General features: G+C 38.6%; 1 protein-coding gene across 2 annotated transcripts in view; it reads right to left on the bottom strand.

Annotated features, from left to right (window-relative positions):
- Positions 1-14,430, bottom strand: part of VCL (vinculin) — a 120,368-nt gene that overhangs the window by 34,446 nt on the left and 71,492 nt on the right. For both annotated transcript variants that reach the window (XM_003812995.6, XM_003812996.6), the window contains exons 4-8: positions 14,252-14,360; positions 12,483-12,605; positions 10,421-10,581; positions 2,780-2,870; positions 1,811-1,958 (exon numbers count right to left, since the gene is read on the bottom strand). In XM_003812995.6, the coding sequence (XP_003813043.1) occupies positions 1,811-1,958; positions 2,780-2,870; positions 10,421-10,581; positions 12,483-12,605; positions 14,252-14,360 (632 nt within the window). The remainder of the gene's footprint in view (positions 1-1,810; positions 1,959-2,779; positions 2,871-10,420; positions 10,582-12,482; positions 12,606-14,251; positions 14,361-14,430) is intronic.

Genomic DNA, 14,430 nt, shown 5'->3' with positions numbered 1-14,430 from the left:
GTATTTACCCATGCCAGACTTCACCACTGCCCCTTTATTTTTCATAAGCCTATGGGTAGTAAATTAGAAACTAGATTTGTGTTTCAGTTTCAATTACGGAACAAGTTTCAACTTTACTATTAGGCATTTGTGTATTTTAAAAGTTCAAGCCAGGAGTGGTGGCTCACGCCTTTAATCTCAACACTTTGAGAGGATCACTTGAGGCCAGGAGTTTGAGACCACAAAACATAGCAAGACCTTATCTCTACAAAATATTGAAAAACTAGCCAAGCATAGTGGCACATGCCTATAGTTCTATCTACTCAGGAGGCTGAAGAAGAAACATTGCTTGAGCCCAGGAGTTCAAAGTTACAGTGAACTATGATCATACCACTGCACTTGAGCCTGGGTGACAGAGCAAGGCCATGTCATTAAAAATAAAAAATTTGGCCGGGCGTGGTGGCTCACACCTATAATCCCAGCACTTTGGGAGGCCGAGGCAGGCGGATCACCTGAGACCGGAAGTTTGAGACCAGCCTGACCAACATGGAGAAACCCTGTCTCTACTAAAAATACAAACTTAGCCAGGCATGGTGGCGCATTCCTGTAATCCTAGCTACTCAGGAGGCTGAGGCAGGAGAATCACTTGAACCCAGGAGGCGAAGGTTGCATTGAGCCAAGATCGCGCCATTGCACTCCAGCCTGGGCAACAAGAGCGAAACTCCCATCTCAAAAAAATAAAAAAGAAAAAGAAAAAGAAAAAATTTGGCAGGTCATGGTGGCTCACGCCTGTAATCCCAGCACTTTTGGAAGCCAAGGCAGGTGGATCACCTGAGAGTTTGAGACCAGCCTGGCCAACAAGGTAAAACCCTGTCTCTACTAAAATTATAAAAAATTAGCCAGGTGTGGCAGCCCATGCCTGTAATCCCAGCTACTTGGGAGGTTAAGGCAGGAGAATTGCTTGAGCCTGGGAGGCAGGGGTTGCAGTGAGCCGAGATTGCACCACTGCATGCCAGCCCGGGTGACAGAGCGAGACTCCGTCTCTAAATAAATAAATAAATAAATAAAACATGTTTTAAATAAAGTCAGGCCAGGCATGGTGGCTCACACCTGTAATCCCAGCCCAACCTGGCCAACCTGGCAAAACCCCATCTCTACTAAAAATACAAAAATTAGCCAGGTGTGGCCGGGCACAGAGGCTCACTCCTGTAATCCCAGCACTTTGGGAGGCCAAGGAGGGTGGATCACGAGGTCAGGAGTTCAAGACCAGCCTGACCAAGATGGTGAAACCCCGTCTGTACTAAAAATACAAAAATTAGCTGGTCGTGGTGGCGGGCGCCTATAATCCCAGCTACTCAGGAGGTTGAGGCAGAGAACTGCTTGAACCATGGAGTCGGAGGTTGCAGTGACCCAAGATCGCGCCACTGCACTCCAGCCTGGCAACAGAGTAAGACTCCATCTCAAACAAACAAACAAACAAAAAAAATTAGCCAGGTGTGATGGTGGGCGCCTATAATCCCAGCTACCCGGGAGGCTGAGGCAGGAGAATCTCTTGAACCTGGGAGGTGGAGGTTGCAGTGAGCCAAGATCGCACCACCGCACTCCAGTCTGGGTAACAGAGTGAGACTCTGTCTCAAAAAATAATAAATAAATAAATAAAGTCAGCAAAGGGAAAGTTCATCTCCATCTCAAAAGAATTTAATAGACTATAATATCTCTGTTATCTACTAGCCAAAGAGATAACTCAAAACTGGCAGAGGCTTGTTTTCTGAATCACCCTGTTAGGAGTGAGTTACCCACTACTGCTCTGTAAGGACAGAGGAACTTTTACCTGGCACGGAGGTCAGCCACTTGATCAGTCATCTGCCCTAGCATTTTGCAAGTTCCCAGAATCTCCCTGCGTTCTTTGCCTGCACAGAGTTCACCAACTTTTCCAGCTTCATCTAAGATCTGTCTGATGGCCTGCTCACCAGCATCCCCTAAAATAAAGAGATATTCAATATCTACATTGTTGACACATTCATTATTTAGAGAGGATACTTTACAAGTCATTTCATTCACCAAGGAATGGATGATTTTAAACAAGACGAGTGAATAGAAGGCAACATATCTGATAGCTAACAGCCAAGCAGTGCCCTTAAACCATAGGGTGAGGTTTCAACAACAGACATGCAAAAAAAGATACTTGGAACTGTATCTATTTGGAGATACTAAGTAGCTTGTGGTAAGAATATGGATGATGAAAACAAAGTCTCACAATTTAATAGTATTTAGCACCTCCAACCTACTTTAGGTTTTCCACATTCATTCAAATATTAATCTAAAACAGAATAAATATTAGATTAGAAAATCAATAAAGCCTAGTTCAATAACCTATTTGGGTCTTATCTTTATACAGTCAACTTTCCAATTCTCATTGGCATCATGATTTAATCTGCTTAATTAAGAACTCTGTTGACATAAATGGAAGTCTGCTCAATGGGAACTGGAAGCGAAGAACTTTCATTCAAAATAATTACCTTTTGGATTCAGGGAAGGGGAGAACCAAAAATTTTGCAAAGAATGCCCAGCTCAGTATGACTTACTCCTCCGTGATTAGAGGTGATCGAATCTATTCCCTTCATCCTTGTAAGGCCTACTACTTGCTTCAGTTACTCAGAACTATCAGATAATGGGGTATGCCCCATAATGTTACAGTAGTTCTCTCAGATGATGAGATTATGGGAAAATTTCTTTCTTTCATTTGCTTGGTTTTTAGCTTATCGTTGTATTGATCAGAAAAGCAGAACTAGAGGGTTACCTGGGGAGGCACTAGGGTCACGGAGCCAACCTTTGGCCTGGTTCAGTTTGGAGTCTATGGAGGCCAATGCTCTCTTCATGGCTTCAGTGTCCTTTTGGGAAGAAATCCCACAATTATTTTCTTTGCAAAAGTTGAGATACCATGATAGAAAGTAAGACAGAGAAGAAGTTACAGCATTAACATACATAGCTAAGGTAGTCAGTCCTACGAAGGCCTTAAAAATATTGTCACCACACCACAATTCTCATTTCTGTCAAAATGCAGCATCTTGCATGCAAATATTCAGTTAATTCTACTCTGTTGCTAAACAGAGTGGAATTGGGTTCCCTATTGCTAAAACTGTGAAAACTGGTAAAATTGCTCAAGCCAGAATATGTTTAATGTCTTCAGCAGGAAAAAGCCCTGTTGTCACATGCCTCATTATCAGCCTTTCCACTAGTCAACATTCATCTACTGCAGCCTTGCCAAAGCCCTTCCCACTTCAGGGAAGCCTCATTAGTATGTGGTGCCACAAATCACAGTTCTCTTACATCTTGTTTTGAAATGCACACACTGGATGATATTTCACTATATTCAATTAACTTGAAAAACTTGGAATTACTGGTTGGAAGAAACAATTGAAAATGTTAATCTAGCAGTTTAATTTTAATTCTACAAATAAACCCCTCAAAGTAATATAATTTAGAAGTGTTTTCTGACCTTCCCTGCTATTCCTCCTTAGTTCCCTTACTATCCCTCACCTGGAAGAAGATGCAGGATAGAATAAATGGGTCTCAGCTTATTTTTTACAATCAGGATTCATGAGGGCTATCAGGAAACTAGCATAAAATCTCCCAGGATACACCAGGAGAAGCTGAAACAACAGACTAATCACTTTAAATGTATTTAAGTATTTCCGTAAAATTTTTTAAACACATAAAAACACAGAGAACAATATAACACCAGCCATCTCTTAAGTCTCTATTTAGCATCTTCAAAGACCATCTATCCTCCTTTTTGCTGTAGGAAACTGACTCTTACAGAGTTAAGCCATCAAAGCACAAAGTTAACCTCTAAAATTCTAGGCAATGTCCTAGCTTCCTTCAGTTTCCAATCCTGCACAACTGGGGTTCTTAAAGGTGTTGCACCACTAGTTTTCCACACGGGGGCACCAGGAGCATCCCCACTTCCAATTCAAAAAAAGATACAGCACTATCACAAATAAGCATTGGCAGCACCCATAGTTAGGCTCAAGGTCCACAACTGTTCCAAAGCCCCCTATTCAAAAGACAGATCTCTCAACTGTCGGAATCCCTCCTTCCCCTTCTAAACAGACACAGATGATTCTCCTGTTGAATCCTTGGCTATCTAAGGCTCTAAATAGCAAATTCTCAGCTATAGCAATGAAAAAGAAGTGAACTAAATTACCAAAAAAATTGAAAACAAAATATTTTTATTATCAAGTTATATGTAACCATGGTAGCTGTCAATAAAAGGCAGAATCATAAGAGGATCTATTTCAAAATCCACTTGTAATTAGAAGAAGATATGTGGTATTTTTTAAGTGCTTTGATTCTCAAATGGTTTGAATATCAGCAAATCTCTCCTATCATGTCTTAAATTAATTTGTGCAGAAAACGTTGCCTTCAAAATTAATGCAAAGGTCAACTTTAGCTTAATTCCAAATTAGCAAGGCCTGAATCAATAACTTTTTAAAAGACTTGAGGCCAGGCAACTCCTAACCTCAGAGAACTGGGTAGCCTTCAGGATCTAACACAAGTTATCTAGGCATAGGTTTTCTTTTAATCACAAACTCTTACTTAGGAAGTGTGTGGACATCCTGGAGAATAATTATGTCAATGTAAAAATATTTCACTTAAAACCTGTTAAACCATTTTCCTAACACACTTTTATTTTCAGTGAGAAAAGCAATAGGTATTTATTACATTTCAAAAATCTAAATTCAAAGGGAAATGAAGGTCAGAAATTTTTATGTCTACTCTAACATTAAAGGCTACTAGTTAGGAAACTAAATTCAACTGACATGCATTGAATTTAATATGCATTCCCTGCAATGTTAGGTTCTGTTTTAGCTACTTTCCCCCTCCTTACCTCATTGAATCTCAAATTTAAATGTCATTTAAATAATACTACAAATTAAGAAACAGGAACTGACTCCTACAAACCTAATTTGATCTCAGGTTTGTTGACTCTGAACCTCATTGCTTATCAAATGAAACAAGATTTTTTTTTCTTTCACCAAGGAGAGTTGCTAAAGATTCTACTAATCTCCAACAATAGTCAGCAAATCTCTGCCTTGTCAGTTTTGACTTTGGTTAATACTGCAGAGAAAATAAGCTCCAGAAATCAAATTCATAATCTACACTAACAAAAATGACTGCTTTTATTCTCCAATGCCCAAAAATGATTTGAAACACAATGGAAAAAATAGTTTTTGTCTATTCAGCATCCTCAAAAATCATTTCTTTTTTTTCTCCTTAATAAAGCTCTAATGGCCAGTACTGCAAGGAAAGAATGTAATTCTCAGGAAGTGAGTAATTTACTGCTCAGTGGGAGGTGTGACACCGTCAAGAAGTTAAAATTGAGAGATGTTCATTTTCCCCTAAAAGGAACCAATAGCCAATTTTGAATGAAGCTGCATTTAATAACTGAGACTTTCAATAAGTTACCAAAGTTTTTAACAGCATTAATTTTAGACAATTTCAGAGATTTAAAACAATAACTGAAAGAGCTATCTTAAATTCTTCCTGGAAAACAGTAGGTTATAAGTAATCATTTTATGTTAGTCATATCTAGTAAAAACAAACATGTCTAAGGGAATTTTTTTCTCCTAAGACTTTCATATATATTTATTTTGAAAGGCAATATTTATTATAGAATTGACAGAATTCTGTCATAAGCATGTAAGTATACAAACAATGAATATGACATAAACAAATTCACTGGACAACTAGGACAGAAGTCAATTTGGGGATATATTTATAAAGGGTGAAAATAATCGTAACCCTTGTGGTCAGCCATGCTTTGTACCACAAACCATTTTGCTAAACCTTGTCATGTAGGTCTGTATATTTCAGGTCAGTATAATTCAGATATGAAATAGAAGAGAGAAAAACTGCACCTTCATTTGAGTATTCTTCTCTGTAAAAGCTCAACTTTGGGAAAAATAAAAGTCTCTACCAATTTCTTATCTGTTTTCGGTTTGTTTTTCAGGGGGTTTGTGGGTGTTGAAAGAGTGAAGTATAAAAAGACCAGGTCTAGTCATGTGGCTTTGGGGACAGCTGGCCTGAATCTATCTGGGTCCTCCCCCACCATGTTATGCTCCTTCTTAACATAAAATTCTTATGAATTCATGTTCTAAATGAAAAAAATACAGTGCCTTGGCACTCTTCCCTGCATACCAAAAGATGGAACGACAAGCTAAACCATTTGTACGTGCTTTCCTAGGAACTGAAACACTCCTTAAATTAAACATAGATTTAGGCCTCAGAACACCTGTGAATAATAATGACCTCCTTCTATGGACAATCAAGAGGAACTTCAGTTAAAAAAGTAAAGTCCTGCAATCCTAGGCTCTTGAAAATTTTAAATATGGGGAATAAGAACCTCTCTCCATGACTGCCCACCATACTCTCCCTTCTCCCTCCACCAACACCTGCCTTCCCACTCCATCCCCTTTCTAACCTCATTTCCACCTGCAAGTCAATGTTTTAAACCAGATGTTTCTGGTTTAAGATGTTTCTGGAAAGTATAGATTGGGCAGTAGAACAAAATCTTACAAACTACATTTAAACAAGAGAAAGTTGTCTAGTCCTGAGACTTCATGCAAGTTACCTTCTCTGGGTCTCAATTCCTCATCTCTAAGAATACCTTCCTGGCTCTAAAAATCTATGCTACCTATGAGTGCATGATCAGATGTACTAACCAAAGATAACTTAGATCAGAAGGGAAACATCAATTTATTTTGGGATTTTCTCCTCATGGGGAGCAGGGAGATAAAATATCATAAATGCCTGAATTAACTATTTCTCTCAAGCTCTTACAGATCTTTCATTCTATTAGCTGCTAAAAACAAAACACTAGAACACTTGCTCATAGAAAGCCCACAAATGACCTTTTTTTTAATTTAACAAATCAACTCTTAAATCCCAATGGTCTGCAAGTAAGGGGGTAGTATTACACAATCACAAGTTCTAACCAACATTTCCTGCCTTAGTTAAGTTTGCTAATCTTCTGTATAAGGCATCTGAGTCACTCACTACTTTTACCCACCACCAGCCCAGGACCACAGTGGGGAGAGACCCACCACAGGAACTAATTCTGAATAATAGAATTTAATAATTCAAGGTGCAAAGCTGCAGGAGTGCCTATGTAGGGTTCAAAGTCTTAGCAGTGAAATTTTTTTTAAATTTTTTATCTCACTTCCTCTTAATTCTCAGCATGCATCAAGATACAAGTAATATAAATACCAAAAAAATTAAATGTAGAGCACTAAATTTACAAAGGGTAGAATTAGAATTGTGTTTAACTCAAATTCTTTTAATAAATAATGTATTTTCAGAAAAAATGCTAACCTGATTTTTAATGATCACTATAAAATTATTGTTGATTTAAGAAAAGGAAACTTTTTACTTTTAAAATAAGTGAAGTGTTTAAAGTCAAAGTTACTTTTAAATTTGTAAATGTGCAATTTGAATATAGGTATAAAAGGTAAAATAATCAGTTATTGCATTGCCTCTTTAAAATCTTAACTTATTCGGCAAGACGCACTTTTACCAAGAATTTTTTCCACTTACTTTCTTCCCCCACTTTTCTAGAGGAATCATCACTTTCCAGAAGAATACTGCACCAATGGGGAGGCATGAAACAAGTATGGTAAGACAAAGTTAATTATTTATTGGTAGGGGCGAGAAGAGGTGAAAGACACTGTATGCATTAAACAGAATGGGAACCCAGCAGTCACAGTCAGACAAAAGGTCTGATTAATTCACTGCTTACAGTGGAGCAATGAAAGATGCGTAATGCTACAAAACTGAAAAAGAGCCAAAATCCTAGCTACCAATTTCTATTTTCAGGGTAAAATTTTTTTCTATTTTTGTAACCAATAGAAATGATTACTCTTAGAGGGTGAGGAGCGGTAGAGTGGATGGGAACCAGGTTAGGAGGAAGACTTATCAGGTATATCTTTTTGCAGCACTTTGATATTTGAACCACATAAATGTATAACAAAAGCAAAATTAGGTTAAAAATAAACCTCTTTTTTTATTCTGATGTCATTAGGTTAAAAAATAAGCATCTCTTTTTCATTCTTATGGTCAGTAGATTAAAACATAAACATCTCTTGTTCATTCTGATGTCATCGTGTACTTGAGTTGAGCTAATTTAATTTACCTTCTTTCATTTCAGATGAAGTTAGTTTTGTAGCATCCTAACAAATTGGTTTTCCTCAGCATAAAACTGGGAGCAGCTACAAGACTGTACACGGTGAGTACCAGGTCTATTTCACTTGTATCCCCAAGTGCCTAATCCTAGCCCTGAAAACTCAACTGACTACATTTTTTTAATGAGAGAAGCAGCTCTTGATGGCACTTGCACAAAATAAAGTTCAATAACATTTATTCACTAAATGATGGATAGCTTTTCCCTTCTGAAAATAGAGAAACATTAAGGTTAAAATGCCTGTTCCTCCTTATTACTTTTTCTCATCTGCTAGAAGCAAAAGAAAGAGAATAAGCGAAGAGCTTGGGTTAGGGAAACATGAGGTCATGGAGAACTACAGCTAATTCAGTTTGGACAGCAAAACATGCAGTGAGCCACAGAATGAAGTTAGGAAGACCTTTAGACACACTTCACTTCTGTTTTCCTTTGGATTTTGAAGGCTAGGATTATTATGAAGGACAGGTGCCTCATCTAAGCTCTCTAGCCTACCCTCTTTCATTATGGCTTAAAACCTCAATGATGCATCTCCAAAAGCAAAATTTCAGAGCCCGCAAAGAAGACTGGTGGGAGAGGCAGGTACAGAGATAGCATCAGCTGGAAGTCTCCTTTCCCAACAGCAGGGTCCACAGGTAACTCAGGGGTCTCCCAGCTACCTGGGGAATCCTGCTCCTCAAATGAAGTCAATGGGAAAGACCAGGCCAAAAAAGATCCCAGGAGCCTACCCAAAGAAATGAAGGCACCCACCAAATATAGGCAGCCTGACAGCCCACAGTAATGTCTTTCCTTCAGCTTTCCCCAAAGAAATCACTCAATATGAGCCACAGTCAGTCTCCCCAGCACTGCCTAGAGTCCCATATTAAATAACATTCTGACGCACATTCAAGCACAGTGTTATACACAGAATAAGGCACGGCACACAGCACAAAAAAACCTCACAGACATGCTTTTCTCTTTTGAAGCGAAAAAGAAACTAGAGGGCAAGAGAAAGCTTACCTTCTAAACGTGAGAAAAAGAATAAAACAAAAGAACAAAAAAAGATGCATAAAGAAGTCATAACAGGGAAGTGAAAGTTGTCAACTATGCAAAAGCAAAATTAAATAAAATATCAGAGTTAAAAAGATTTTACCATATAGATTTAAAATACAGTCTTAGAATCTATTCAAGAACTTCACATCAATGAGAAAATGTCTCTGTAAATAAATCCATAGTTAAAATAAGCTAACTTACTCTATATAATTAAATTAGCTTTCAGGGCAACAAGAGAGAGGGCTGGTGATTTCAGGCCCCAGCTTTTACATTACCTTATAGATCCCGGAGAACATACCGTTCTACTGAGCACCCAGTGGAAGTCATACTACAAAATCCCTTCTTTAGTTGACTACCAGCCTTCTGGCTGGCCCTGGAGACATTGGGGTCACACATGGGAAAGCTAGATCTTGGGGACAGTGTGTTCCCCCCACTGCCTACATCTTGGGCTCCTACAAGGAAAGTATAAACCCAAGTATCTCTGTTCCCCCAGACCTGAAAGCTTGGTTCACAGTCATTAAACAGGGAGCAGCAGACCAGAGCAGCAGCAACACAAAACCACTGCTAACAGGCTCTAGAAGGAATCTGCCAGCCCCTCTGGGGTCCTAAAAGAGAATCCAGACAAAGGGTGAAGGGATCCCTCAAACTAACTGACCAATGTGAAGACTAATATTTTAATTAAACCTTCCTTGGGGAAAATGGAATGATCAAGGGACACATCTAGAAATGCCAAGAGTTTCCTCTGTAGATTTCTCTGGATCAAAGATTGGTTAAAGAAAAGTTTTCCATAAAGTTCAGAATTACAGGCATATCTGTATCTTACTTAGTCAGCTGGGAAGAACTACCCATATACAAGGCAGAGCTCCCATCCACGGGAATATACTCTTCCACCAGTCCAACCAATAAGACTCCAGCCTGATGGAAAAGCTATAAATCTCAGCCTTAAACCAGTATCTACCCCACATGCCTATTTACTTGTTCTACCTTAGAACAAAGGAAATTAGCAAAGATAGCAAGTAACCTATGAAGCAGAAATGAAGAAGAAATTACTTTCACAATATCTGAGTACTCTTATGCTACAAAAATTACAAGATAAAGTATGAGACAGGTGCCAATCAAAACCCCCAGCCAGGGAGAGTTGGGGATTTTGCTTATTTCTCCACTAAGAACACTTACCTTGCTGGCCCAGGCATCTTCATCCCAAGAGGTGAGTTGTAACACACGAATTATCTCATTAATTTCAGCACTCATTTTTTCTACAGTAAAATTGCGATTTTTTAAAGCTTCCTCTATGCCTTGGTTTTTTGAGTTTTTAGTTGTTACAAAAATCTTCATAGCTGTAAAAATAAAAGATCAGAAACTAAGCTTGGAATTTAATCTTGTTGTATAACAATATTCACAAAAGATGTTCTACACTTTGGATGTTTTGGGCTTTTAAGATCCTAAAATGAGTATACAAAACAAACACTACAAGTTTGACAATAAAGTTCCAACATTAACAACCTTTATTGTAAAAATAAAAAAAGAAAAAGAAAACTCAAGGTACAAAGACACCATCACAACATGATTAAGTAACTAATTTAACCTGCATATGCTGATGACCTGCAATCACAAAATATCTAATATCCTTCTAAATCAGTTATCATCCTGGCCCTCACCCTGGCTCCATCTACTACAAACCTAATGGGACAATATGAAAACTGTCAGTAATACTTTGAATGGCGTATCTTGCTGCCCCTGATCCCAGCAGAAGATCCCAAGATGTCAAGTTTATCATCCAAGATTTCTCTCAACATGTAGCTTGGATTTGCCAACCCCCAAACATAAAGAAGAAAAAAATAATGTCTGGGCGTGGTGGCTCACGCCTGTAATCCTAACACTTTCGGCGTGATCTCGGCTCACTGCAACCTCCGCCTCTTGGGTTTGAGCAATTCTCCTGCCTCAACCTCCTGAGTAGCTGGGATTATAGGCGTCTGCCACCAATCCTGGCTAATTTTTGTTTTGTTTTGTTTTGTTTTGTTTTTAGTAGAGACAGGGTTTTGCCATGTTGGCCAGGCTGGTCTCAAACTCCTGACCTCAGGTGATCCACCCACCTCGGCCTCCCAAAGTGCTGGGATTACAGGAGTGAGCCACTGTGCCCAGCCTCCTGAACTCTTATACTCATATGTCCTTTTTTAGCTACTACTTGAAACACCAAAGCAGGTAGCTGGAAGTCACAATGACATGAGTCACCAGATTTTTATAATAAAGTTGCCTTCTGAGAAATAACTAATTAACCCACAACTTGACTAAGATAATTCATATAAACCATGAGATGTCTGGCATATACTAGACTCTCAATAAATGCTACTCCCTTTTGCTAGTCGAGAGAGCAGCTACCATGTTTGCATTTCAGAGCACTGCTCAATGGGAAGGTAGTCCCAGCTGGTGACTAAAGAACTGATCTACTCATGATGTAAACAACAGTTAAATATCTTTTAGGAAAAATTGGATTAATACACACTAAAAAGGGCTCTGAGTTCATGTCTTTATCATATGATGCTCTATAATATCCATTCCAGCTCCTAATTATTTTTCTATAACACAAAGGTGTGAAAATTTAATATCCTAGGCTAGAGTTTATAGAGGAGAGTCCACCTCCCAGCAAAGGGGCTTGTTAGAGCTTTAGGAGAACAGAATTAGGCCATAGGAAGGCAATTTCAAACAAAGAACAGGAGAAGGACAGCATTAGAGAAGAAGACTGGTTCTCAGCCAATCAGCTACAGCCATCATGTGATAACCAATCAATCAGGTCTCATTTTTACCTAGGCTGAAGGACATGCAGTGAAGCCACAAAAGAAAATGAACCTCAGGCCAAGAGCCATGGCTCACGCATGTAATCCCAGCACTCTGGGAGGCTGAGGCAGGCAAATCACGAGGTCAAGAGATCAAGACCATCCTGGCCCACATGGTGAAACTCCGTCTCTACTGAAAATACAAAAATTAGCTGGGCGTGGCAGTGCACACCTGTAGTGCCAGCTACTCAGGAGGCTGAGGCAGGAGAATCGCTTGAACCCAGGAGGCAGAGGTTGCAGTGAGCTGAGATCGCACCACTGCACTCCAGCCTGGCAACAGAGTGAGACTTCATCTCAAAAAAAAAAAAAAAGAAAAGAGAACAAAACAAAACAAAATGAACCTCAGAGTTTAGAACATGCTAACATTTTTCCCCCCTATAAAATAAAGTACAGGCAGGAAGTACCTGAAATGAGAACTGGCAGCAACTCTTTCACGGTGTTCATCGAGTTCACCAACATCACTCGGTGCTCCTGGTGAGTGAGCTCCTGCTGTCTCTCGTCAATCATCTTGGCCATCTTAGTCATTCCTGGGGCACAAAGAAGAAATTGTGCAGGGTGAGTAGTGAAACAATCCCAGGTCTGGCTTTCTCAGTCTAAATCCATTATGAAATACTATGAAAGTTCAAACCGATTGCTCACTTATTTAAACAACAGACACCATTACTGAACTCTAATTTATGCAACATTACTCTTTTCAATGAAAGTAATGTATTAAATGTAAACACTAAATGTGATAAACATTTTCATATTTTGATATAAATACATTCACAAATATTAAACATCTAAATGAATAAATATATATTTATTAAAAAGAAATTCACAGGTAAGGGAAAAACATTTTGCCAGGCTTCTATGCATACAGGTTTCATGCCATGTCTCTGAACTCTGTGCTAAAAATCTCACATGAGCCTAGTACTGAACCTAGTGGCTGAAAAAAGTTCTAAGAATAACAATGATATGTTTTGTTTTCATATTTCTATTTTTCTGTACTTTCCAATTTGTCCAAAATAAGCATGTACTAGTTTTATAATTAGAAACAAATAGAAATATTATAAAAATAATTATAGGGATGACAGTGTTTGAAAGCATCTGATGTTTTGGAATCACTCTGCTAGCACTTTTTGTTTATGTTGGTTGTTATTCAAAGGCGCTATGTGATTCTCTAAAGCTTTGATTTTCAAATTACTCCTAGGATTTCTCAAGTTGTCTCACAGACCATCAAGACCAAAGATAAGCAGAGGTGGGGCTGCTCCTGCTTCACCTAAAGTAGCTCCATTTTGTCTTTTTTTGTTTGGGGATTCTGCATAAGATTCCATTTGGGGAAATATAATTTTCGCCAGTATTATGAGAAATTTTAAGAGGACTACTCTAAAGCCACCAGAGAAACCTATTTCCAGGTGATCTTCAGTGATGGCTCAAATTCTTAACTGCCATTAAGTTTTACAGAACACCTACACTGGAACCTCATAAAAATGCTGTTAATTAAAAATCAACATTTCACATAAAACAAATGAATTTTATAAAGTGATAAAAATCAAGTTAAGCAGGTTAAACATCTAACATATCTTGTCATTGGTCTCATTCATACTTTAAAGACCCTCAAGTTCATGTTATATGTCTGTAACATCAAAAGCTGGTAGCCGTTTATATATTTTGAATATTTAATGCTCAGATGCCTGAATAATCATTTCAAAATAAGATTTAACCACAATAGCTCTTCTCTCCTAGGTCTGATTATATTATGCAGCCTTGGGTTAGGGCATGAATCCATAATAGTAGGCAGGCTAATTAGCAAGCTAAGAGGTCATAAAGAACTACAGGCCAGCTGGCAGACAGTGAAGGAATGCTGTGTAATGTGGAATGGAGAGGTCAGGATGCAGGATGGCCTTCAGCATTACAGTAACAGAAAAGTATTTCCTACATTCTCCAATAGCAGTATTTGCAATGTTTGGTTTAATTCATTTGACAAGGCAATATATAGAAAGCAGATTCAGATACCAGAGATAATGACATCACCTCAAAGCACAGCATCATCTCCATCAACAGAGCAGACACCTGAAAGCCCAATGCATCTTCACCTATCTTCTGCAAAAAGTAGGAAGAGGGTACCCTTTCCTTTGGCTCCAACATGGACAATCCTTAAAAAATGTTATAGAAATTGGATAAAACTAACCTGGCCCAAGATTCTTTGTGTAAGTGACCAAATCTTCCATAGTCTCCACCACCTCTGCCACCGTAAGATATTCCAAAATTCCTTTGCAAACTCTAATAATTTTACGGACCTGAAAAAATATTTCAGAGTATTCAATCACATGGGTGGACAACTAGCAAACACGGTAACACAGATGTGCA

Source organism: Pan paniscus, chromosome 8 (genome assembly GCF_029289425.2).
Source record: "Pan paniscus chromosome 8, NHGRI_mPanPan1-v2.0_pri, whole genome shotgun sequence".
In the NCBI taxonomy this organism is placed as follows: domain Eukaryota; kingdom Metazoa; phylum Chordata; class Mammalia; order Primates; family Hominidae; genus Pan; species Pan paniscus.
The sequence above is the reverse complement of the archived record's forward strand: the minus strand, read 5'-3'. Positions and strand labels throughout refer to the sequence as shown.